General features: G+C 46.7%; 1 protein-coding gene across 2 annotated transcripts; it reads right to left on the bottom strand.

Annotated features, from left to right (window-relative positions):
• Positions 1-4,093: 4,093 nt before the first annotated feature.
• On the bottom strand, positions 4,094-22,236 carry DESI1 (desumoylating isopeptidase 1). 2 transcript variants are annotated; one of them, XM_036931397.2, is made up of 6 exons: positions 21,863-22,236; positions 12,608-12,629; positions 11,486-11,555; positions 9,154-9,263; positions 8,369-8,491; positions 4,094-6,594 (listed from the first exon to the last, which is right to left on the bottom strand). In XM_036931397.2, the coding sequence occupies exons 1-6, from the start codon at positions 21,948-21,950 to the stop codon at positions 6,501-6,503; spliced, it is 507 nt and encodes a 168-aa protein (XP_036787292.1). In that variant the 5' UTR covers positions 21,951-22,236; the 3' UTR covers positions 4,094-6,500. The 2 variants fall into 2 exon arrangements, with proteins under 2 accessions (XP_036787292.1, XP_036787294.1); XM_036931399.2 differs by having other exon boundaries at positions 4,094-4,395.
• Positions 22,237-22,300: the final 64 nt, after the last annotated feature.

Below are 22,300 nucleotides of genomic sequence, written 5' to 3'. Positions count from 1 at the left end.
TATATACAACTTCTGGAGGCAGACACCAGAGAGTTGGAGTGGTTTTCCAGTCACAGCACAGCCAGGATTCACATTCCGTCTGCTCCCCTAAGGCTCCTTGGTGGGAAGACAAGTTCAACATGTTGCTGAGTGAGTAAAGGGGTGTTGACCCTTTTTTCCCTGCCTGGAGTGTGACCTTTTGAAGGCAGCAGACCCAGTCTGAGGGGCAGCCTGGGTGTTGTGGTGTTCAGTGGGTGTTCAGTGAGCTTGATGGTTCCTGGGGCCAGCCAGGTGAGCCTGGGTGGGTCCCGGGTGGGTCCCACCCACACTCTCAGCCTGTTGCTCATCTATAAATGGGGCCCCTACTGCCCACCTCTCTGGGCCACCAGGAAGATGTTTTTAGAGAGGCTTGCTAAGCAGTCAGGGCTTTCGCTGCTTTTAATTCCATTTTAGTTCAGGGGCAGTGGGAGGCTGGGGAGCCTGTGGCTGTTGGCAGCTTTTCCGGCAGTTTTTTCCTTCATTTTTCAAAATGTTTGCAGCACATAAAATGTTTTCACAACAAACAAGTCCACTGGATTTAAACGAGCTGGAGGAAGCGTGCTCAGAGATGGGTTGTGGATTGGGTGAGCTGCTGTGCTGGGTTGGCAAGGACCCCTTGAGGCTCCCTCAGCTAAAGCCAGTGGGGACAGGAACAGCACTGCCCCACCTGGGGGAGTGTCTGGGCCAGTGGCCCTCCCTCCCCCAACACCCAGGGATGGTGATCTCTGTGGATCAGAGCTCAGCCCCAGGACTGAGAACTTGGGCAATTCTCTCCTAACCTCTCAAGCCAGTGGGGGGAGAGGAGTCTTGCTGGAAGAGGCCTTAGAGACTATCTGATTATAGTTTTTCTGCAGAAAAAACTGAGGCTCAGAAAAGAGAAGGCCCTGATCAAATAAAGTATCGGATTCAGAGGCTCAGTCCAGATGGGTCTGTATCCAAGTCCAGGGTTTTTATGACCTATGCCTCCCCTACTGTATTGACCTGGTGAATTGATTCACTCAGCGACGCCAACTTGTGCCAGGCCCTGCCCTTGGAGCGTGTCCAGATGGCAGGAGTGTGCCAGGAGGCCCCCCCAGGAGGAAGTTGAGGTGGGGAGAGCTCAGGAAGGCTTTGTGGAGGACCTGCTGGCACTGGGCCTTTAGTGCGGTGTGAGGGGTTGCTCTGAGGATGAGTGGGGAGAGGATTCAGGTCCAGCAAACAGTAAATTGAGGCCAGAGATGGAAATCCACTACAATGATATGGACCCACACTTGCAGCAGAGTATGGGGATTGGTGCTGTTTGGGGACAAGTTTGAAAAGAGCCTTGACAAATGTGAGGACCAGGAGCTCGGTTGTTGCCTAATGGGCTCTGGGGGGCACCAAGGGGTCAAGGTGTGTGGGGAGCAGGGCATGCTCATGGTACCAGAGACAAGCCCAATTTAGTGGTGGGCTGGGCTAGTGGGTACACAGCGCCACCTGGTGTCCCCCGCTCTCACTGGTGTGACCTTGCAGGCTCTCTCCAGCTGGGGAAGGGCTGGGACCTCTGCAGACTAGGCTCCAGGGCAAACTTGTGGACCAGGACTGGTCCCACAACCCCTGTCCCCTTCCAAAGCAGCCAGGCTCCGTGGTCAAGGGCTCACATTCAGTGATCTGCCAGACCTCTACCGGGCTCTTTGCCTGCTCTCTCAGGCCAGAACCCCTATATGAGTGTGAGGAGACGTGGGTCTCAAGATCCAACTTGCCAGCCTGGGCAGGCATCTTCCTACACCATCATCCCACTCCAGAGCAGGTCCCTACTCCAGGCATACGTCTGTGATGAGCAGTCCACCCTTACCTGATAGCTTCCTCAGACTTTGGGGAACTTCGCTATAATGTTCTCTCCTTAGAGCTTCCACTACCAATTACCACCAGCTCTACCCCTCCCCACTCCATGGTCCTCTTTCCACCTTGCTGGGGCCACACAGTCCTTTACTACATGTCGGAAGAACAGAGCCAGGTACCACACAGCATGTCTTGCAAGTGTCCCAAATCCACAGAAGCCTCTGCAAGGATGTTGACAAAATGCTAATGTCTCTTAGGATGATGGAATTTTAGATGACTTTGTCCTCTCATCTTTGTACTTTTATTGATTGCTTACATTTTCTAAATACATATTATCTTTATACTTGTAACCAAAAAAAAAATATTTCTGTTTTGGAAGAAACAAGAAATCTAAGCACCCCCAAATCAAAGCTAGAGTGGCTCAGTAAAGCTCAGAGGAGCAGGGCTGGTGGTGACAGCCTGTGGTCCCCATGACTCTTGCCTGTGCCTGTTTCACAGGGGCCGCCAGCTCCTGCCTGTTCTCTTAAGCTCCTGGGGGCAGGGACCAGACCAGGGCCTCTTCACACAGGGCACACAGCAGATGCACGACACACCTCCTCTTTCCTGACAAGTGCACTACCCTCCTGGAAGGGTTTTGCTGCCCCCATTCCCCTGCCCCCACCCCCAGTCGGTTCTTATCATAGCAAATTGATCATGTCATTCTGTGACCTACAAGGCCCTAAACTGTCTGGTCCCCCCACCCCTCGGCCTCTCCAGCCTCAACACCTTCCACACTCCCTTTGCTCTCTGGCTTCCAGCTTCTCCAGCATTCTTTTCACTCTGCCTGGTACTCTTCCCTCAGATCTGTGCTGTCAGCTCCATCTTGTCACATCTTCTCCGACCACGTAACACATATTCCCCCTTGCACACTGTGCCGCCCCATCTCTATTTCTTTCCTAGCATGATTGCTACCCAAGATTACCAAACTCGTCTACCTTTTGTCTCTCAGCCTCCCTAGAATATAACCCCTGCCCAGGCAGGGGTCCTGCTCACCACTGAACCCCTGGCACAGAGCCCAGCACCTTCACATGCAAAGCTTCCCAGGAAATGTTCGTGAGGTTGGATGAATTCACCCCAGATTGACTTGCTCTGAGTCACAAGTCCAAGGGTGAAACATCTGTAGCACCTTGTCTTATAAACTGTCCTTTGCCAAATTACAAACTGGATTTGGCCCTTAGCCTGACATTCACTGAACATTTAATCTGTGCCAGGCACTGGACAAAGCACTTTACACTTAACTCTCTCCAAAACCACCCTGTGAGATAGGTTCTATTTCCTCTATTTTACAGATAAGGAGACCAACAGACTGGCCCAAAAGTTACAAAGTTGGGACTTAGACTAAGGTGGTGTGATCTGAGAGCAGGTACTCTTAAGGGCTACTGCCTCTGAACATGTCAGCTCTTGGGAAGCAAATATGTTAGTCAAAGCCACCTACCCTCTGTGTCCTCTGGAGAGACAGAACCTCTTAGTTCATTCTTAAGCTAGCATGTTGGAAAGAGGCAGTGCCTCAGTGATGAGGTCTCAGCGATGTGGAATAAGGTGGTGAGGACATGGCTGAGATTCCAGGGCTCTGCCACTTGCCACTTGGATAATTTAGTTTCTCTGCAACTGTTTCCCATCTGGAAAATGGGACCATTCCCACATCTTGCATCCACTGTGTGTGAAAACACCCAGCATAGGCCGCTTTGGAATGGAAGGTGCTCATTTAAAATGGGCCGACTAATCCTGCAGACACCTACAGCCAAGCGGGTGTGTCTGGTGTTACCAGGAGGCATTCAGAGAGCTGGCCACCCACCCCAACACCTGTTCAGTGAGGTCATGGTAGCAAGGTGGGGAGAGATCCTTGGGGTCATAGACCCAGCAGATAGCCAAACCAAAACAGGAAATGACCACGTCTTGGTGGGTTCAGACATCCCCCAATGGCTAAGTTCTCCAGGACCCAATCTCAGAAGGTGAGGCCACCAGGGCAGGCCTTGGAGCCTTACTCCACTACCAGCTGCAAGGTGACCCTAGGCAAGAAGTACTCTCTCTAGGCCCTTTCCCCATCTTTACAAATCAACAGTGAAAGTCATATATTCTCCCCTGCTATTGTTACTTCTTACCCACAAGGCTAATAACCAAGCAAAGGCAGAATATCCAGAGGCAGCAATGTTAAGTTCAGAGGGAGGCAGACTGAGAAGCAGCCTGGAGTTGCTTCATGTTGGACGTATACCCAGACCTTCAAGCATGACACAGATGCAGCAGGCAGAAATGAGTTTATTGCATTAGAAAAACACCAAAGAAAACCAGCAAACACCTCTGTACTAGACACAGTTATTAGTTGGACTTCGAGGGCAAAAAGCAATCTCAAAGGTACAAGTTTTATTTCTGGGAGGTGGAGGACTCATCCCTCCTCCTTCCTTGTCCCTTTAAACCAAAGGGCCTCTGTAGAGGTGTCCGCGGTGCGGCACAATCACACACACGGCTCATTTCACACTCCACTGGCCTGCGCACACCTGCGTGGAGCTAGCTGGTCACAGTGAGCGTGCTCCTGAGGTTCTGGAATAGACAGAGAAATGCGAGGGTGGGGTTGGGGATCCTAGCCTGGCCCAGGCTTCAAGGTGAGTGACAGTGGGACTTGGCTGGTTAGGGAGAACTTGCCTGCCTGCAGAACTCTGTGAAGACTGCTTACTGATCCCTCCATTTCTCCCCAATCCCCAGGACACAGGCATTGGCACAGATGGCTGCTGGGCAGGAGGGGGCACTGTCAATGAGCCGAGTGACTCAGAGTTCTCAGGGGAGCCACTTAGGCTAACTTCTCAGTACAGCCCTGGGTCTGGAGGTGATAGGTGGGAGGAGAGACAGCAAGTGTCTGGATGTGGGGGAGGAGAGGGAAGAGGAGCTTGTGATACCTAGCACCCTCTGATAGAGCTGAGAGCTCTGTAGCAGGAGCCAGGAGGGCTGGGCAAGGCAAGCTGGGAAAGGAGAGAAACCTGGGTGACAAGCCGCGTGGTGGCCTCCCAGAAGAAACCCAGCCTGGAACCCATTCTTCATGGGTCTTATTCTGCTGGTAGGTCAACATTAAATAACCTTAAACAAATGCTAGATGGCAAACCAGTGGGTCTTGAGGAGAATTAAACTGCTCATTGGTTTGGCCTCCAATCTTAAAAGTTCCAAAATGTCACTTGACATCATAGCTGGTCATCACAGACATGCCCCTGTTGGGTCACAGGCAAACACTAAGGCAGAATAATGTCTTCTCCTAAAGCTGAGACATGGATAATGCCAATTGCCATGGCTAACAGCAGAGATAGGAGAGGAGGCCAGAGATGAGCAGAAGCTTTTTGGAGAGGAAAGGCATCTGCTCGAGGCCAGACCCCAGAAAGGAGAACGTGTTTCAAGTCTAAGAAGTGGCAGAAGCCATGGCAGGAGGCGCCCAAAGATGCCAGGACTACGACTCAGCTACCTGGCAGCTCTAAGTCGTCCTCCACAATCACTTCCGCAAAATACTAATTTAAGGGAGGCTCACATGAAGAAGGGGAATCTGGAAGATAAGAAACTTCCAGACCATTCCCTGCCTATAAGCTCCTAGCAGCAGCTTATTAGAATGCCCACTCATGCCCTCAATCATGCTTCCTTTAAGTCAGAATGGCAAAGGAAATAACACGTGCCTTCAAAACACATTCAGGATAATGTAAAAATCCCTATCAGAAACAGCTCTAAATTTTGCCACCTTGATTCTTTCTATATCAGGGATATTTTCTGTGAGCAGAGAATCATCTTCCCTTGGTCCCTAGCCAAATACTGCATATTGGTCTGGGTGGGGTGGGTACAGTGACTGCAAATAATCTACATTATCACTTACAGACAAAAGGCCTGGGTCTCAGCCACTCCAGCTCAAACCTTTATCAATTAAGAAAGGTCAGCTATGCCGAGGAAAAGCAGCTTGTAGGCAGCAAGGCAGCTTCTCCAAAACTGAGGTCAGAGGATTGGCAATCAGTGTAGGTGGAGGGAGGAATGGCTTTATCCTGTTTACTCTGGCCTGACACTTGCTGTCACTCTCCCTTAATCCTGAGGCTTCTAGTTGCTCCAGCTCTGGCCCCATGGCCTTGCTTGGGTTAGGGGAGGGAGAGTGTGGCTACAGAGTTCACTTAGGTTGGGTTAGTCATCCTGAAACTGGCCCCACATGCACCGAATCCTGTGGTTCATTTAACGCGAGAGAGTACCTGCTTCTGGGCCGTGGATGTAAAACTCACCTGGGTTCTACAGGTGGTGGCAACCTGGGTAAAGCATGGGTGTTCTCTCTAAGATGAGGCTTCCCCAAACAGTGCCTCTTGCTTTCTGCTTAAACCAACCCCATCCCTTTCTCCAGTGTGGAGGATGCTTAGGAAGTAGTGTCAAAAGTGAACTCACACACAAGACAGCCTTAATAAATTAGTAAAATACTATCAGAAGGGATGGCATTTTGTTCTGTTTCTTAGCAGCATAGTCCTACATAGTCTGTTTCCAGTGCAGCCTGATAATCTCCTTCCCTGGGATATTTAAAAAGCCGTCCCCTGGTTGTTAGCTCTGGTGTAAAATTATAAAATAGAAATCTGTAGGGCTTCTTGTTTTGTTTAAAAAGGAAAAGCCCTGGAGAGGCAGGGCGGTGCCATGCGGTCCTGTTAGCTCTGGCTGCTGGGCCGGCCCACAGCGCCCCCGCCAGGAGGCTGGATCTGGATGGAGTCCAGGAGGGGCCGCAGGGCCTGTCCAAAGGGCCTGTGGAGAAAAGAGACCCGGAGTCGGGGTGGGCTCTCGGCGGGGGGGGGGGTGCCCGCAGGTGCACCTGCACACCCAGCAGGAGGAAGGACACCTTTACTTCACCTGGCATTCCCACTTACCTCACACGTTTTTCGCTTTTCGCAGAGATGGTGATCTCCAAATAGCCTGCCCTGCAGCTTTACTCCTGGGGTCCCCCGCTTCCGGAGATGCTACCTCCTTATTACCTTTCAATCTAGATCTTGGTTAGCTGTGGTTTGACAGGCTGTCTACATACAGGCAACTAGAACTTTCTTTACTTTTTGTACTTGTACCTTCAATTCTCATGGTACGAGAAGATAAAAATAAAGTTTATGTGAGGAAGCTGAGGCAAAAGAAAATGAATATGAAAAAGATAAAGTCAAGACTGAGGATGGCACACGACTGGATTCCTCCAGGAACTGAGGTCTTCTAGGGAGCAGAGGAATACAGGGAACATTCAGGAAAAATGACAAATACAGTTGCCAGGTGTTAATGCCACTCTCTAAAGGGCTCCCAGTTTGCTCTCAAAGTAGCTTAGCAGGGAAACCCCTGCAAATACCCTTGTTTGATACTTTCCAGGATTACTGCAACCTTACATCAGGTTGCCCACAACACATCTCAGTACTGGCTTTCTTTTTCTGTCATGGACACTTTCATTTTTGAAAACTGTCCCCAAGTTCAAAGGGAATGAAGTATTCCAAAGCATAAATAGATGAAACCAAGAAATATTGACCCGAATTCAGAACAAGTATAGGAACTCCACCCATCCGCTAACAGCAAGAACATTGCAGCTATTCAGCATTGCTCAGGGCCTCATAACCTAGATCCTTCAGCGAGGCTGTGAGGTTTAACATGCCCATCAAGGAGCAGGAAGGCACCACGGCTGGGAGATGGAGCTCTCCTTACCAGTTTGACACACTAGTCTTGTTGGCTATGCAGGTTTTTCCTGAGGGGTTCCGCCCCAGGTGTGAAAAACAGCTCACCTTGCTAAACCTACTAAACCTTCCAGGATCCCTGCTGGACAGGCCCCAGTTAGGAGAAACAGAGTTAGCAAATGGACGTGGTCCTGGAGTGGACAGAGGCTGCCTGAACACAATCAACAGCAAAGGGAGGGAGGAGTGTGATGGCTTTGGGTATGTGCCGTCCTTTCAGGGACACTGCCTGGATAATGGCACACAAAGCATGGATGACACTGGGGGTGGGGGTGGGGGTCTGCACAGTGTTCTGCACAGAGAAAACATCTACCAAGGGCTGACTGTGTGCTGCAAGGGACGAGGGCATGTGGGAAGTTGTCTTTGAGGGTCTCAAAGAGGTCACAGTATGGGGGAGAGAGACTAAGAAATAACAGTCACAGAACAAGTCACCCTATTAATGTCTCTGATCTACTGTCTGCTTGTCTATCTTAAACTACATTTTTAATGGGTACTTGAGGCATGGCATGCTTCATGTGCAATGGGCAAGACAGCTACCAGGATTCTGTACAAATACCAAAGCCAGCGTCAAGTGGTTTTCTAAGTTCCCAGTTGCACTCAGGCCAGGGCAGAGCTGGTCTGACTCCAAGGAGCGTGAAGGCAACACAGATAGATGAGCACAGTAAGAGACGAGAGGGGAGAGTCAGAAGCTGCCATCCTGCCAGGGCCCACCTGACTCAGGAGGATCTGCTGCCACCAGGGGAGGGCAGATGGGGGCCAGAGGAGCCACACTGACTGTACATGGGGATTTCAAAGGCGGGGCAGAGACGGGGGCCACTTACGTGGAGAGAACTTCGGAGGGAAGGTCAGTGATGTAGGAAGGGATCTTCCGCCCTGTTAGGAACTGTGCCACTTCGTTGCTGAAGGTGTTACAGTTGTGTTCAAAGAGGTTGTAGGCCTCACCTCTGTGCAGTGTGAGAAGGTTTGAAGAACAGGTGAGAGAGCCAGCAAGCGTGTGTACGAAATAACAAACCCGGACCCAGAATGGTGGGCACGGCTGACCTGAGGACTGTGATTTCCCTCTCTTATCCTCCAGAAGGGCTGTTTGATTTGCCACTCTGGACCACTAAAAACAGATTTGTAAGCGAAGGATGAAATAAAAATAATGGCTCCTTTACTGTTTCAGGAGAATCTTTACATTCACAAAAGCAGAGCTCTAGGGCTAGAGGTTAACACTTTTTAAAACTGACTAAACCTTTTTTAAGAGAAAATCTGCTCAAGTTTGTATTTCAGCCCAACCCCTCCATGAACCCTGTTTTCGATACTTGGCCAGTATGGGCTACGAGCAGCATGTGCTGAAATAGCAGCAGCTGATTTTAATCAGGAGTAACTAGCCCTTACTTTCCTCAGAGTTTCAGCAGAAGGTATGCTGGGATGGAGTATCTGCCCCAGGGCAATGAGAGCTCTTTTTGTGGCACAACCGCCTTCTCTCCGTATTTACTCACCAAGTACTGTGCCAGACCTTGTATGAGTGTGCTGGGGAATATGACCTGGTGGCTGCTATTGGGGGCCAGTTACCTAGTGGGGGAGACAGATACAACTAACCCCCACCCCTGTCCCCACTCACCGGAACAGGGACTCCCCCAGGGAGGACAGGTACTCCAGGAAGATTTCTTCTGTGACTTCTGTGCTCCCCACATCAACCACAGAGTCTGGGGGCCCAAGCAATGTCCCTCCCTAAAAGAGCCAGCCCCAAGAAAGTTATTAAATCACCATCTCCATTGAATTTTTTGAGGTGGCTTCCCACTGAAGACCACAAATGCTCTGTTCCAACAACGGTTAACTTTCAGAGCGCCGAGGGCAGACAAAGTGTTATTTCCTCCTTGTGTCAGGGCTATAATGGCTTTGAGCTTCCCGGAAACTTTCCATTGCCATGTGCTGGCACCATGGCTAAGAAATCAGGCTTATTTCCGATGGGGCCCTGGGAAATTGAGACTTTGTGGGTCAGACCCCTGGCGTTGTCTACCTCATCTGGGTGATAAAAAGATAGAAACCCAGAATCTGAGGTCTCCCCTTATCCCCAACACACCTGCTCCATGAGGGCGGAACAAGACCACACACCACACCCTTGACAGGCCATCTCTCTATATCTATATTCATAGTGTACACAGCCAATTTTTCTTGTGACACACTTGAAATCTCTTATAACACTGGGAAAATGTGAAGGACTTTGAAGAATCTGGTAGGTTGGCAAATACTCCCCCAACTCAGTTCTTTTTTGGTCTGTAATGCTTATCTAATGATGGTGACAGGGTTTCCCAGGTGAGGGAGTTAATGGTCCCTGAAAGTCGTACATAAAACTCTCAAGCATTACAGACTAAAGGAGAGACTGAGGCCTAGTGGGGAAACCAGCTAAGTGGGAAGACCAGGATCTGAGGAGGACAGAGCTGGGAATATGCTGGACAGCAAGGGAGAGGACCCCAGAGCACAGCTCCCTGAAAAGATCATTGTTTCATTTAGTAGCTCCTGAGCACCTACTATGTGCCTACCATTGTTCTAGGCACTGGGGAAAGCATCGTAAGCAGAATAATTATGGTAGTCAGAGAACCATTAGTCTGAGTTGCAAGAGACTAAGAGGTCACTATTTGACTCCCTACTATTCACTTAAAAAAACAAACATGTATTGAGAACTTACTATGTGCTGGGCCTTATGCTAGGATGGGGGGTACAATGTGGACAAACAGATGAGATTCTTGCCTGCATGGAGCTTATAGTCTAGCAGGGATGGCAGACAAAAAAGTCCCATAAACCAATGTATAATTATGAGCTGTGATGAGGCTCTTGCTGGGAAAGCACAGACTGCTGTCAGTACATAAGGCAGGGGATACTCCCAGGTTGAAGGCTCAGGGAAGGCTTTCCTGAGAAAGTGACACTGAACTCAAATCTGGAGGAGGAAAGGCATAACCAGGTGTTAGGCAGGTGGGCTGAAGTCAGAGGTCAGGTTTCAACGGCAGGTGTGTTCAAGGAATGAGGAGAGAGAGAGTGGTGGCGAAGCACAAACCTGAAACGACTCCGTCTGGGAGGGAGACCCAGACCGGACCCCACAGGGCCTTGGAGCCATGCTGAGCACCCTGGTTTTTATCCCAAGAGCAACGGGAAAGTTCTGACAAGCAGGGGAATGCCATGATCAGATTTTCATTTTGAAAAGAGCCTGTTGCCTCCTGGGTGGAGAAGTGACTGAGGAGGAAGGGTAGGTGTGCTGTGGACTGGGCTAGACGTGAGGTGGCCCGGATTCCGGTGGAAGCTCTGGGGAAGTGGGAAGAGATGAAGAGAGAGAGGCTGAGATATGGTACATTTACAAGGTGGGCCTGAGTGTGCTTAATGAAGGATTTGTTGGCGGGGGCCTATGAGAGAAGGAAATAAGAATGAGAATCAAAACGAAGGGTTGTTGGTCTTTGCTACAGCACCTCCTGTGACAACCCCTGCATAGCTCAGAGAGGCAGTTTTTGGAAAAGAGCAAAATATCTTTGGGCTTTAGAGGCAGAGAGACCTGACTTGTATTACTGGTATCACTTACTGGCCATGTAACGGGGCAACTCCTGTTCCCTCTGAGCCCTTGTTGTTCTGTTCAGCTTAACACTGGCTGAGTGCACACTCTGGGCCAGGCACTGAGCTGGACAGAAGAGTCAGACACAGTCTCAGCTCACAAGGAGCCTGCACTCAGCCTAGTTTACCATACCATGCTCAGCGTGACACACAGGAGCCCACGTGCTATGGAGGAGGGCAATTGGCTGGAGGACCTAAGAAGGGTTTTCTTGAACTGACTCTTAAGATGGTTAAGAACTATGCCACAGGCCTCCATACACTGGGCTAGAAGCCAGAACACAGAGTGGTTCCTGGTCTATAGGAACCCCTAGGAACCCGAGACTTCAGGACAGGGTGTGGGGGAGGACACTCACTGGGGGACAGCTGGAGATACCGCCACTGCCAAAGAAGAACTCATCCTTGTGCACAACTATGGATGTGTGCCTGAAAAATAGAGAAGAAACAGGATAAGCCAGAAAACTTAAAACTGGCCTGAGAAAAGCAAACATCACATCGTGAGAATAAGTTCTGCCCCAAGGATATGACTTATAAGGCTAACAGCCTTATGAAACTAATCAAACAAGGTTAGACAAATGCCATGGATCAGGGTGTCTCACTTTGGCATCATCCACCCACTAGATGCCAGTAGCATCCCCTTCAGTTTTGACAACGAAACATGTCTCTAGACATTATCAAGTGTCTCCTGGGTGCAGAATTGACCCTGGCTGAGAACCACTGCTGTAGCTCATGTGAGCAGAGGGGAGTCCCTAGAGATTCACCCTGATTTGACAGATCAATCAATGAAATAAAGCTCTGCAGACCAAGGTGTGTGCCCAGGCTTTCTAAGCTAACAGGAGCAGTAGAGGGAAGGACCAGATGATGTTAAGTGCGGCCCTGGTTCCAGGTGAAGATGCTTATATGGCTTGGTTTGAGGCAAACAAAGCAAAGGGTCATTCTGGTCAACCCAAATGTCAGCAGGCTCTAGGAGGCCAGACGGAATACTGACCTGTGGTTTCCTCATAAAAGGAGCTGAGAGTTCAGCCACCACCTGTTGTCTGATGGGGGTGGGTTCCAGTACTGAGAGACCAAATTAGATGTGCTTTAAGACAGACCTGTGGGCCCTGGAAACTTCTTAGTTAGAAAGCTTGGTCAAGGATGGGCATATCATTCTGCCTTTCTTTAGGTCAGGGTTTCTTACCTCCACACAACTGCCATTTTTGGCTGGATAACTTTTTGTTGCAAAGGGCTGTCCTGTGCAGTTTAGGATGTTTATAGCAGCATCCCTGGCCTCCACCCACTCACAAAAATGTCTCTAGACACTGCCAAATGTCCCCAGCTGGAGGAGTGTCAGGGGGACAAAATAACCTTTGAGAACCACTAGATTTCTGATACACAGAGCTACATTTCAGGATGGAAGCCACAGACGGGACCCTGAAATGCACAGGTACTGCTGTGTTTCATATACCAGTCAATGTAAGGAGTCCCACCCAACTTACCAGATGCCTTCCAGTTGTTTCCCTGTGGAGAAAAGAAGAGATTTAGCCTCTTGGGACTAGACTCAATGGCCTCCCAGCCTGAGTCAATGCAGAACATCACTCAAACCCAGAGTATCCCATTAAAAACCTCTTTGGGGACTTTGTAGGAATTCAGTTCTCCTCCTTAGGTCGTGATACAGGTATGCCACGCTAAATAAGTTGAAAAGTGATCAGAATCCTTCATCAGAATGCAAGATAAAAACACTGATATAGATGTACCAATTTTATGCCTGCTTTTCTTTGTTCTTTGGGGTCAACTTTGCCTGTTTTAACTTATTTGTCTCATCTACAGAGACGATAGTAAAACAGTAGTATAGAAAAACTGTTACCCTCTTCTTCATTGAGCATATGTGAGCCAAAGTCCTTCACCAAATGACAGAGCAAAACTTTGCAAATAGTATCCATTTGAATAGTCAATGTAAATGTATTCTGTACCTTTTTATGCCAGAAATGATGTTAGGTAAGGAAATGCAAATAGGAACAGATCACTGTGCCGCTTTCAAGGAGCCCAAATTCAAATGGAAAGAGACACACACATAACTAACTAAAACACAATGTTGATAGGCTCTATAAGAGTGGTGAAAGTAAGATGCTACATATAATAAAGAACTACCTTCATAAACTGTAATTCAACCTGTGAACAAGTAGGGGTGTTCCAACCTGTGGATGTTTCTGCCAGAAGAAAGAGTATGTGCAAATGCACAGTTAAGAAAAAGATGAAGGTCTTGCAGGGTAGAGCAAAGGGTGCAGGGATAGTAAGAGGAAACGTGGCCAGCAAGGGTGCCATCAAAGAGGGAGAAGCCTGGACAGAAGGCTGTTCTACACTGGGGCTTTGAAGGGTGTTAGTAGGGTGCCTTGATCAGATTCATGTTTTTAAAAGATGACGAGAGGTATAGAAGATAAATTGGGGCAAAGAGAGCAGAGACAGCAGACTAGAGCAAGCAGGTCTCTGCAACGGTCCATGGGAGGTACTACGTAACAGTGCCAAGGATGAGGAGGAAGTAAAGACGTGACAGAGTTATCAAACATCGCTCACTCACCTTTGATTATAATTTCACATTAACTATTCACTGATTGGTAAATTTTACTTTCAGTGTTTGCCCTGAGACTTTCTAAAGGATGAAACCCTAAGCACTGTGAGGAAGGAGAAGTGATAGGCTTGCACTTCTCCCTTTGCCTAAAGTATACTATTTCCTTTCCTAGGTGAACTATGGAATTTACCTAGGAAATAAATGAAATAAATATCTTGCTTCTTTAAGAACACTTTTTTAAAGATAATCTAATTTTCTCTCCTAGAAGAGACAAAAGAAACGATGGCCCCTCCATGGTTACACCTTGATGGCTCAGCATGGTGCCATCAGAGACATTAAGTGTAAGACCAGGTGCAGACCCTGCTTTTCTGCCTTCCTAGCAGCGGGTCTTAGGCAGGTTTACTCAACCTCTGAGCCTCAGTTGATCAATACAGAGCTGTGACCAGAAATGGAAATGCAGATAAAACACCACAGTGTGGAGTACACAGAAGTTTGATGAATAGAGACTATATTAGGTATAATGGCCTTGAAGAAAAGGGCAGAAACCTCCAAAAGATAAAATAAATTCTACTTCAGGATTGGTGGGTAAGATGTAAGAACAGATTGCAGCATCTAGCAAATTAACATGAAATGCTGTGTCTGTTTTACATATAAACATTTCATTCTATACTGTTAGTGTTGCTAGGCTAAGTGAAATAATAAGGAAAATGAAACGTATCAGAATTCTCTCTCTATTCCAGTTAGAGACCAGTCTGCTTTTCATTAAGAGATTTTGGCCCACAAGATCACAAAAGGACAGAGGGATTCTGGCCTAGGGTTTCTGGGGTGGCCCCTTAGAGACTGTGGGGCAGGCTCCACTCTTGTCCAAACTGAGCTGAAATTCCACAGAAATAGACTGGATGCCAAAGGGAAGGGGTAACCCATTTAGGACAAGCACCATCAAATGGACTGAGTGTATTTACATCCTTTCTTAAAGTGCTTCAAAGTTATCCTATTCTCACATCTTTACATGGCAGAGTAGGGCAAATGTTTATTAACGTCATTTTACAAACAGGTAAATAAGGACACAGGTTTATTGGGCATAACAAGAAAAAAAACACAATATGACAATGTACCTCTTGAAGTAGCTCAGGTGGAAATGTAAGGGTGGCCGCTCAGTGGCCTGCTCTTGGGAGGAAAAGAACAAGGGTGGTGGTCTCCACAGGGTGACAGGTATTGGGAAGTAGGACTGAACTGATTTAAAATTTTGGGGGGCCAGACTAGGGGTGGGAGTAGGCAAGTGGAGGTTGAGACTAAATTAGGGCTCAAAGCTATTTTGGAACATGAATTAAGCTCAGTGGGTAGAACAGATTATCTTCCCACTGGGATTTTTCCTCAGCAAGGTGGGAGAGTGGATAGGTCAGGGGCTGCATGTCTCCAAGCTTGCTGGCACATCCAATGCACTGATTTTTTTAAATTGAAGTACAGCTGGCATACAATATTTTATTGGTTTCAAGTATACAACATAGTGCCTGGACAGTTTTTCATCATGCCTAACAAAGAATGTAGAGTGAGGTTTGCATTAGTCAGCCTTCCACTGATTGTAACAGTAGAGTATATTAAACCCAAGGAGAAAATACTCCACCTACCTCCTCATCAGTTACGATGGATGCAGCTTGTGCACATAGGCATATGTGCTGGTTGTAGGACATGCTCAAGATCAGCACCTGGAATACTGCTGGTGCTAAATAAATGTCTGTCAATAAGCATAGAGTGGCTGATGGAGATGGGGCAGCAGGGGCCTTTATGCAGGCAGCATTAGCTCATTGGTATAAATCAAATGAAGCCCCAGCTCACTGCCCAAATTCCTCACACCAGTGAAAAAGTGTTTTTAATTGTCAGTGTTTTAATCTGCCGGTCAGCTTGGTCAGTTGCCAGATTGCTAGCAATGTGAAGGGGTTAATGTTAACTTTAAAAATCAGCTTACTCTTCTCTGGGACCACTGGATAAAAATGGAATCCTAGTGGGAAAAGGGAAAAGGAAACATTTATATACCAGAAGTAGGCCTCTCTGCCAATATTGTAAAAAAATGCCTGTGGCAGTGAGGCTTGCCCCTCCTCTAGGCAGAGAAAGGTTATCACCAACTCAAAATACACTACGTTATTAAAAACAGAATTTTAATCCTCAAAAAAGGTAGATTTAAAGCTCCCTGATACTCTAGTGCTAGGATTCCTTGGAGCCAGAACAGGATTTTTTCCTGGTATAAAGATGATTTGAGTTCTTTTCTTCAGTACTGAGAGTTCCCTTTTAATCACTGCTTGTTTTTTTATTAGTCAGGCCTGTAGTAATGCATTGGGGTAGGTCTACAACATACAGATACCTTTCACCTTTTGTATTTACTGAATGCAAAGCACTGGGCTAGACTCTAGGGATATAGTCAAGAGTTCTTGCCTGAGGGGAGCTTCCAGGCCAGTTGGAGGAGGGCGCAATTACAAAATAGAATGATGAATGCTCTTCTGAACCAGAGTACAGGGTGTTACCAGCACATAAAAGGGACAATGGCCAAGAGTGGGAAGTGGGGGTCACAGCAAGTTTCCTAGAGGAAGTAACGTTTTAGTTGAGACCTCAAGGATGAGCAGAAGTTAGCGAGGCCAAGAGTTGGGCAAAGAAAGTATCCCTGGCAGAGGGCACAGTCTCTGAAAAGACTAGAGGTAACGACAACCTGCCCAGGGTCACTCCTATTAGGGTATACAGCAAGCCCTTCCGTACTGGGGCTCTGTGAGAGAACCCAACGTATCTATTGGGAGAAATGAGAAAACAGTCACTCAAATAATTTCTGTTAGGGCTTAATTCCCTTGTGGAGTGCATCTAAGAGAGGCACCTGTCAAGTAGTGTTCAGCATGTGAAGACAGGTGAGGGTGGGGAGCAAAGCAGAAGGGTCACCAAGAGCCTTGTAAGCCATGTTTGCATTTTGCCATGAAGAGACTGCATGATTACTAAATTGATTCACTGGGTGGATATAGAATAGTTTGCACAATGAACAATAAAAATCTAAAACAAAGCATAATAGATGGCATTAAAACAAAAAATCCCTCAGATTTAAAAAAATCCTAGTTAATCTTTAAGCTTGAGTTCAAGTCTCAATCATTCCTATATTCAGTATTTACGAGAATGAGCTCTGGCTAGCTGCTGGGGACACACAGAGGCATGATACAGAGTCCTGCCCTCTAGCATCTTAAGTCTCTTGCTTTAGTCTTTCTGACACATCTTGCCCACCACAGCCTCTCCCTTCTTTCAAGGCCTAAAGTAATTACACAACACTCACTCATTTTGGCATCTAGTCTTATTCTCTTTTATGCTGTTATCTAATGTTGCATGTGGACCTACATTATTTTTAGTGAAATAACTCCTGAAGGATAGAATTCATGTCTTTAATTACTCTTTGCATTATAGAATTAAACAAGGAACTAAGCATAGAGTAAAATATCAAATATTGATTAGATTGAATTCTGCCAAAAAATACATATCTATATTCTATATCCCTAAGTCTTTAAAGCTGAGAGCAATTTTGGGATAGGCTTATAAGGGAAAATAAATGTGATCCCAGGATACATGCATGCACACAAAACTTCAACAATCAATCAACAAAAGTATTTCTTAACACAATTAAAAAAAAAAACACCTCTGCATTTATCTCTAGGTACTTTATTACGGAAAGAGGTTAAGAAATTTAAAGAGCAGCTAAAATTATTATGAGGAACTGAATAACTATTATAATAGCTAATTATCTTAGGCAAATGGTAACTATAAAAAAGAGGTGCAATCAGGCTGTCTGCTCAACTGCAACACTAAGGATAGTTCTGGGAACATTTTCATGATGAGTGAAGGACTTTGGAACAGTAATACCTTCGTGGAAACAATTTTAGAAGACTGAAAACTGAATAGGGTAAAGCTGTGGAGTCTATACGTTTCAGGGGAGAAGGAATTACATTGGGCTTCATCCAGTCTGAACATGACTTGTGACAGAGCTAGATGAGGTTTTCTAAAGAGGAACCATAACAAGAATAAGAGGGTACTACTGATGAGGTCACGTGAATTTAGTTTGGGAAAATGAAGGCTATGAGGGATGATTATTTTATGATTATGAATGTCACATACACACGAACCTAGATTTTTTCCTCATCCAAATTTGAAACACTCGGGCCAAAGATGCCTTTACAAACTTGAAAAAATTTAAGGGGAACACATTACACAGTAGAGGTAGTATAGCAAAATGATTGAGAACATGACTTGTGAAAGTCAGACTGCCTGTGTTCATAACCCAACTCTGTCACTTACCAGCTGTGTGACCTGGGCCAAATTTCCTAATGCCCTATATCTCAAGGTTTCTCAACTGAAAAATGGAGGTAATAACACAACCTAGCTCACAAAATTGTGGTGAGGATTTGAACACATGCAAAGTACTCAGGAGATAAAACGGTCTGGTACATGGTAAGCTCTCGATAAATTCTAGCTCTTTACTACACTTCTAGAAGTCATCACAAAAATTGTGAAACAAATTGATTTTTTAAAGGTTCAAATATGTTTAGGAATGGGAAATCAATATATGGCTATGAACAGAACTGGGACATACCCAACTTTAAGGATTGTGATGTCTGCACAGGATGACCCCTAAGGCAATGCCCATTTTCCTTAAGTTAACTACTCTAGGAAGTAATGACTATTAGTTTTGGTAGCTTTTTCATTACTTTTGCAAAGGCATAAAAGCAATATGGGAAAAAGGGATAGAGAAGAGAGAATTAGATTTGCAGGCAAAGTGATATTCTCAGAAATACCATTGTGATCAGATGTGCTAATGTGGTGACGCTCCCGTTTTTGGCTGAGTTCTTCTAGGATTTCACATCTATTAAAAGGCAACAGGTAGGGGGTGGTTGGCTGGCCCAGCACACCGCCTTCCATTACGGCACTTTCCCCTTCACCCACTGTACTCCACAAAGGCTGCCTTTCGGTTCCAGGACCAGGCTCTTTCCTGCCTTATCCCCTTCTGCCTGGAACACTGTACCTTCCTCACTACCTTCGTGTGGTTACTTCTTCCTTACCCTTAAATTCCCAACTTAAAAGTAGCCACTCCTGAGACCCTTATAAAAAGTAGGTCTCAAAATATATAAAGAGCTCATGTGCCTCAACAAACAAAAAGCAAATAATCCAATTAAAAAATGGGCAGAGGATCTGAACAGACACTTCTCCAAAGAAGAAATTCAGATGGCCAACAGGCACATGAAAAGATGCTCCACATTGCTAATCATCAGAGAAATGCAAGTTAAAACCACAGTGAGGTATCACCTCGCACCAGTCAGGATAGCCAACATCCAAAAGACAAACAATAACAAATGCTGGCGAGGATGTGGAGAAAGGGGAACCCTCCTACACTGCTGGTGGGAATGTAAATTAGTTCACCCACTGTGTAAAGCAGTATGGAGGTTCCTCAAAAATTAAAAATAGAAATACCATTTGACCCAGGAATTCCACTCCTAGGAATTTACCTTAAGAATGCAGGAGCCCAGATTAAAAAAGACAGATGCACCCCTAAGTTTATTGCAGCACTATTTACAGTAGCCAAGAAATGGAAGCAACCTAAGTGTCCATCAGTAGATGAATGGATAAAGAAGATGTGGTACATATACACAATGGAATATTATTCAGCCATAAGAAAACAAATCCTACCATTTGCAACAACATGGATGGAGCTAGAGGGTATTGTGCTCAGAGAAGTAAGCCAGGCGGAGAAAGACAAGTATCAAATGATTTCACTTGTCTGTGGAGTATAATAACAAAGCAAAAACTGAAGGAACAGAACAGCAGCAGACTCACAGAAACCAGGAATGGACTAACAGTTACCAAAGGGAACTTAATCTTTAATCTTGAGTTCAAGTCTCAATCATTCCTGGGGAATGTGGGGGTGGGGGGGAAGGGAGGGGTAAGGGGATTAAGGGGCATTATGATTAGCACACATAATGTAGGGGGGGCACAGGGAAGGCAGTATAGCACAGAGAAGACAAGTAATGATTCTATAGCATCTTACTATGCTGATGGATAGTGACTGTAATTGGGTGTGCGACAGGGACTTAATAAGGCGGGAATCTAGTAACCACAATGTTGCTCATGTGATTGTATATTAATGATACCATAAAAAAAGGTCTCATTATTTTGTCTCAGCACCCAGTTTGCCTCCTGCACAGCCCAGCACTTACCACAATTTGTAATTATTTTACTGATTTGTTTTTAATATCCTCTCCACTAAATAGCTCCAAGATGGCAAATAAACATCTATGTTTGATATATTATCCTAAGTTAAGCGTAATACATGGACTAGCACAGAGCAAGCACTCAAAAAATATCTGTTGAATGAGTCATGAAGCAATGACTCCTAGGGTCCCTTTCCACTAAGATCAATTTTTATCAGATAACAGAGAAAAAATTCCCAGTGTAAAGAGGGAGTTGTTTATTTATGGGTCTGGAAAATAAGTAATGCCTTACTATGATGAAACTAACCAGATGGCTCCATTCCAAGTTTAGTTAAAACTTGACTGATGTAATGTATTAGTGACTAGCACCTTCCCCAACAGTGACTTTGTAAGTTTTGCTTTCAGATTTGCCTTACTCATTCTAACAATTGGTGTTGTAGGCCCAAACTTTTGTCCAGTAATGAATTGGTTATATAACAATTATTTGAGATTAAAAACACAGATTTAAAAATCAAAACCCCAGAAGATTCTTATTTAGTACTTGTGTAATGAGGCTCTAGAATCCAAATATTTACAACTGTGCTTATTTTGAATAGATAATATATGTGTGTAGAACAAATTCCAAAGGTACCGAAAGGTGTATAGCAAAGCCTCTCTTCCACTCCTGTCCTCTGTCCATCAAGTTCCCCTTTCCATAAACTACCAACTGTTACAATTTCTTATGTATTCTTCCAGATAAATATTTACCTAAGCAAGCATGTATAAATCCTTTGTTTTAAACAGTCCCCTATTTAAAAAGAACTGTTCTAATTTTGTGTTTTCTATTCCCACGTAACAATGTATGTTGAAAATGAAGTTATCTGTATTTTTAACAAGTATCCTAGGGGATTCTCATTGGAAGCCAAATACAGGAATCATTCAGGGTTAGGAGGTAAGTTCAACTCACTGATACATTGGAAAATCAAGGACATTGAAAAGATGCCCTCAAAAGTAGCCTTGCTTACTTGACCCCTGCCCTCATCTCATCAAGATGAACTAAAACATTCTCTAATGTCTCCATAGAAGCCAGGAAAAAATGCAGCCCTTCAGACGGATTTTGCCAAAGTTGTTTGGTTTTTAATTTCTGTAATCCTTTCGTACCCATTGTCACCTGAAATCACAAACCTGACAATTTTTATGTTACACAAGACATTTGATATTTGGGTTATAGCGACGTTTGACCTACACTGAGCTAGAGCTGATTTTCTCTCCCAGCGGTTAAGTAGTTTAATGGAGCACAACTGAAAAACTTACCTTACTAATCCTGACTGACAACCGTATGCAGTCCTCCCCCAGAATTGCTTTCTTAGGGCAATAGCAATTTACTTAGAAACTGTTGAGAACAATAATTGTCAGGTCGAACTTGGTGAATTCTCTTGTTCGGGCTCCAGCAGACCCGACTTCACCTCTATCTGGGGGTAAAGGCAAGGCCCCCGCGCAGCGCTAGCTTTCTCTTCCCACCTACCCCAGACACTGCAGTTTCTTTTTGGTACAGAAGGAAGGCTCTTGGAGGGCCACCCAAGAATCTCCTCCGCAGTGTCCCTTTCCTACTCTGGGCACCGCGTGGGAGGCATCCCCACCTCCCCTGTACTGCACTGAGTAAAGGAAGGTAGAGGCTCCCAAGCGAGGCAGGGGACCCGCCGGGCTCCAGCGCCGGCTTACAACTCGCGGCTGAAGGGGCTCTGAAGGGGCTCTGAAGGGCCAAGGGAGGGCGTGACTCCTCCGTCCTTTCTCCCTAGATTCAAACATTAAGACGGGAGAGTGGGGCTTAAGGGGCCAAACCTCAGACTCCTTTTTCCATTTGGGCTTTTCTCCATTCTCTGGACCCCGCATCTCCCCTTGAGCGGTGGCCAGGCTTCTCCACTCGGCCGGCCGGCCCGGCCCCCTCTCGCCCACCTCCGACCCTCCGCCAACGCCCTCACCCAGCATGATGGGGCTGAGCCGCCGGGCCAAACCCTTGGACAGGTCGTACACGTAGAGCTTCACTGGATAGAGATTCGGCGCCTCCATCAGGACCCGTGGCGGCGGGGGCCACGAAGTCCCTCGGGCACCCGGCAACGGCTTGGACCTTCCCGTACCTGACGGGGGTGTGGGGGGGCGGAGGGAGCGGGGAAACCGAGCCCGGACCCGGCCTGAGGGGCGGGGGAAAGGGGGTCTTGCGCTGCTCGCACCCGCGCACCCGCGTGCCCGCCACCGGCAGCGACTACTGAGAGGTGACAAGCGGGGACGGGCAGGGTCCGCGCGGAAGAGGGGGCGAGGGCGGGGACGCACTCTCGCGCATGTGCTTTCGGTCCAGACGGGCGGCGAGGGGCGGGGTTTTTGCAGGATGGGGCGGGGCTTTTGCGGACACTGGTGATAGT

Source organism: Manis pentadactyla, chromosome 10, assembly GCF_030020395.1.
Source record: "Manis pentadactyla isolate mManPen7 chromosome 10, mManPen7.hap1, whole genome shotgun sequence".
In the NCBI taxonomy this organism is placed as follows: Eukaryota; Metazoa; Chordata; class Mammalia; order Pholidota; family Manidae; genus Manis; species Manis pentadactyla.
The sequence above is the reverse complement of the archived record's forward strand: the minus strand, read 5'-3'. Positions and strand labels throughout refer to the sequence as shown.

Excerpts from the sequence above, each read along its gene's own strand:
- DESI1 (XM_036931397.2), bottom strand. The coding sequence starts at position 21,950 with ATGGAGGCGCCGAATCTCTATCCAGTGAAGCTCTACGTGTACGACCTG. Across the intron at positions 11,556-12,607 it reads AAACAACTGGAAGGCATCTG|GCACACATCCATAGTTGTGC; the intron begins GTAAGTTGGGTG and ends TCTATTTTTCAG. Across the intron at positions 9,264-11,485 it reads GTATCTCCAGCTGTCCCCCA|GGAGGGACATTGCTTGGGCC; the intron begins GTGAGTGTCCTC and ends TGGCTCTTTTAG.